The sequence below is a fragment of the Anser anser genome, assembly GCF_964211835.1.
Source record: "Anser anser genome assembly, contig: HAP1_SCAFFOLD_294, whole genome shotgun sequence".
Taxonomy (NCBI): Eukaryota; Metazoa; Chordata; class Aves; order Anseriformes; family Anatidae; genus Anser; species Anser anser.
In genome coordinates this window covers 95,994-99,334 of record NW_028154137.1, presented here as the reverse complement: position 1 = coordinate 99,334, position 3,341 = coordinate 95,994, and the positions used below count along the sequence as shown (strand labels likewise).

Sequence of the window (3,341 nt, the reverse complement as noted above, 5' to 3'; positions counted from 1 at the left end):
CTCGTTACCCCCCTGAGCCCCTCCAATTCCCCCCTTGCCCCCCCCAATCCCCTCATTAACCCCCCAACCCCCCTTATTATCCCCTAAACGCCCCCATTCCCCCCAAAATCCCCTTGTTACCCCCCAAGGCCCCCCCAAAACCCACTTGTTCCCCCTTTAAGCCCCCCCAAATTCCCCTCAAGCTCCCCCCAAATGCCCCCATTACCCCCCAGGCCCCCCGAAATGCCCCCATTAACCCCGGACCCCCCCCCAGGCCCCCCCCCCAAACGCCCTCATTCCCCCCCCCAGGCCCCCCCAAATGCCCCCATTCCCCCCCCCCAAGCCCCCCCCCAGTGCCCACCTCGGTGGCCCTGCCCTGCTGCCCACGCCCCCCCCACAAGAAGCAGCAGCTGAGGAAGAAGTGGGGGGGCTGGCGGTGGTTGGGTGGCTGTGGCTGGGCGCCCCCCTCATCCCCTGGCCCCCCCTCGGCAGCAGGGGTGTCAGCAGAGGCCGGGGGGGCAGGGCCTGCGGCGGAGGGGGTGGGGCTCTGCCGCGGGGGGCGGGGTGTTACGTAGCGGATGGGGCGGTAGCAGTGGTAGTCGGGGGCGTAGCGGCTGCCCTTCACCGGGACCCCCCCCGGGCCCGTCACGTTGGCGGCTTCGGGGCCCTGCAGGGGAGGGGGAGACACGTGAGGGGGCGGGGCTTAGGGAAATGGGGCGGTGCTTAGGGAAAGGGGGCGTGGTTTGCGCAAAAGGGGGCGTGGCCGGCGGTGGCCCCGCCCACCTACCTTCACGCCCTGCACGATGTCGAACTCGACGGTCTCGCCGTCGCCCAGGCTGCGCAGGAACTTGCGGGGGTTGTTGCACTTGATCGCCGTCTGCCGGGGGGGGGGGGGGGGGCAAAAATTTGGGGAGGGGCCCCAAAATTCCAGGGGGGGTCCCCAGGGAGGTCCTGGGGGGCACCCCGAAAAATCTGGGGGGGATTCAGGGGGGTTTGGGGTACCTGGTGAACGAAGAGCTCCTCCTTGGTGTCATTCCTGGAGGGGGGGAATTAACGGGGGGGGGGGGTTAATTAAGGCAATTTGGGGCCCCCCCTCCAGAATTTGGGGTCACTGGTCCCAATTTATCACCCCCCCCCAATCCCTGCCCCCCCCCCCCTTTGGGACCTAAGCCCCCAATTTGTGACCCCCCCCCCCCATTTGTGACCCCCTCCCCCAAATTTTGGGTCTCCCCATCCCCAATTCGTGCCCCCCCACCCCAATTTTCTGCCCCCCCCATCCCCAATTAGGGCCCCCCTATTTGTGTGCCCCCCCCCAATTTGGGGCCCCACACCCCCGATTTGTGTCCCCCTCCCCCTAATCTTGTGACCCCCCCATCCACAATTAATTAGTGCCCCCTAATTAGTGCCCCCCCCACCTGTAGATGAAGCCGTAGCCGCAGCGCACGTTGAACCACTTCACGGTCCCCAGCACATGCGTGGCTGGGGGGGGGAATTTGGGGTGAAAAATGTCATTTTTGGGATTCCTTTTACTGCCCCCCCCAACCAAGACCCCCTTAAGAGGCAGGGGGAACCCCCAGTATGGGCAGGTGCCCCCCTAGTAAGCCCCAGTGACCTCCCAGCAACCCCCCAGTAACTCCCAGTTAACCCCCCCAGTGACCCCCAGCCTCTCCTAGCTCCTCCCAGTTACCCCCAGTAGCTCCCGGTTAACCCCAGTAATCTCCAGTGACCCCCCCCAACCCTCTCCTAGCTCCTCCCAGTAACACCCAGTGATGTTCAAGTAGCTCCCAGTTAATGCCAGTAGCTCCCAGTTAACCCCCAGCCTCCCCTACCTCCTCCCAGTACCCCCAAGTAATCCCCCAGCCCCTCCCAGTTAACCCCAGTAACCTCCAATAGCTCCCAGTCATCCCCAGTCACCCCCAGCTCTTCCTAGTTACCCTCAATAAATCCCAGTTACTCCCAGTTACCACCCCACCTTCTCCCACTTAACTCTAGGAGCCCCCACTCTGTCCCAGCTACCCCCAGAAGCTCCCAGTTAACTCCCTGTCTCTCCTAGTTACTCCCAGTTAACCCCTCAGCCGCTCCCAGTAACCCCCAGTAGCTCTCAGTATCCCCCAGTTACCCCCCAGCAGCTCCCAGTATCCCCTAGTTACCTGCTCAGCCCCTCCCAGTTAATCCCAGTAGCTCCCAGTTAACCACAGTAACCCCCAGTACCCCCCCAGTTACCCCCTAGCCTTTCCCAGTAACACCCAGCCCCTCCCTGTTACCTCCAATAGCTCCCAGCTACCCCCAGTTTTCCCCCAGCCTCTTCCAGTTTCTCCCAGTTACCCCCAGTTTTCCCCCAGCCTCTCCCAGTTTCTCCCAGTTACTCCCAGTATCCCCCCCAGCCTCTCCCAGTAGCTTCCAGTACCCCCCAGTTACCCCCCCAATCCCTCCTAACACCCCCGGTGAGCATGGCCTGTCCCCACCCCTCACCCAGCACGGGCTTGGCACGGGACACAGCTGCAGGCTGTGAGGTAACGGCCGGGGGGAGAGGGGCAGCGGCACCGGCCTCTGAGGGGGACGGTGGCGGGGCCGGGGGGGAGCCGGGCGGCTCGGCAGGGCCCTGCGAGTCGCTCAGCATGGCCGCGGCCACCGGGGGGCGATAGCGGAGAGAACCGGGGGAGGCTGGTAACAGGCCTGGTCGCTGAGGGGGAGAGAACAGCACTGAGCTCCGACCCTGTCGCCGCCCGGCGGCGCTGCCCGGGGCTGCCTCGCCAACGGCCGCCAGGCTCCGCCCCCCCGGCTTCGCGCCTCGCCCGCGGCTCCCCATTGGCTGGCAGGGAGCGGGGGGGGGAGGGGAAGGGCGGCGATTGGGCGCGTTATATTTTGGCGCTATATTGGGTTATATTGGGTTATATTGCGTTATATTGGGTTATATTGGGTTATATTGGGCGCGTGGCGGGCACGAGGCGCGCGGCACCACGTGGGGGGAGGGATAAAGGCTGGAGCGGGGCGGAGCATGCACGAGTGGCAGCGCCTGTCCCTCCCTGTCTCCCCCCTCCGCTCTCTGTTCACGCATGCAGAGAAGCGCCGCCGCGCTCATTTGTGTGTGTTAACATAAATTTACTTAACGTCAACGTCTGCGTTCGGCTGGGGGTGCTGCGCAGTGCCGGGCGGGGCAACGTTTGTACGTATTTAAAGAAATGTACGTTTTCATAGGTAAAAGCGTCCCGCACCTGTGGTGATTTGCATAAACTTTCATGATCTGGGCGTGGGGGGGGCGGAGGATTAACGAGGGCCTTGCCGTGCCGTTAATTGTCCTCATTACGCTCATTTGCATACAAGCCGGCGCTTCTCGCCGCGCCGTTGCCATGGCAGCCGCT

At 64.0% G+C, this 3,341-nt stretch overlaps 1 protein-coding gene across 1 annotated transcript; it reads right to left on the bottom strand.

Moving 5' to 3' along the window:
• Positions 1-340: 340 nt before the first annotated feature.
• LOC310890690 (Y-box-binding protein 2-like) lies at positions 341-3,160 on the bottom strand (the record flags this gene model as incomplete). The annotated part of the gene is made up of 5 exons (XM_083852997.1): positions 2,452-3,160; positions 1,395-1,458; positions 982-1,015; positions 767-856; positions 341-646 (listed from the first exon to the last, which is right to left on the bottom strand). Coding segments are annotated over exons 1-5 (831 nt in total), but the record flags the coding sequence as incomplete, so codon positions are not given.
• Between the last annotated feature and the right edge of the window lie 181 nt (positions 3,161-3,341).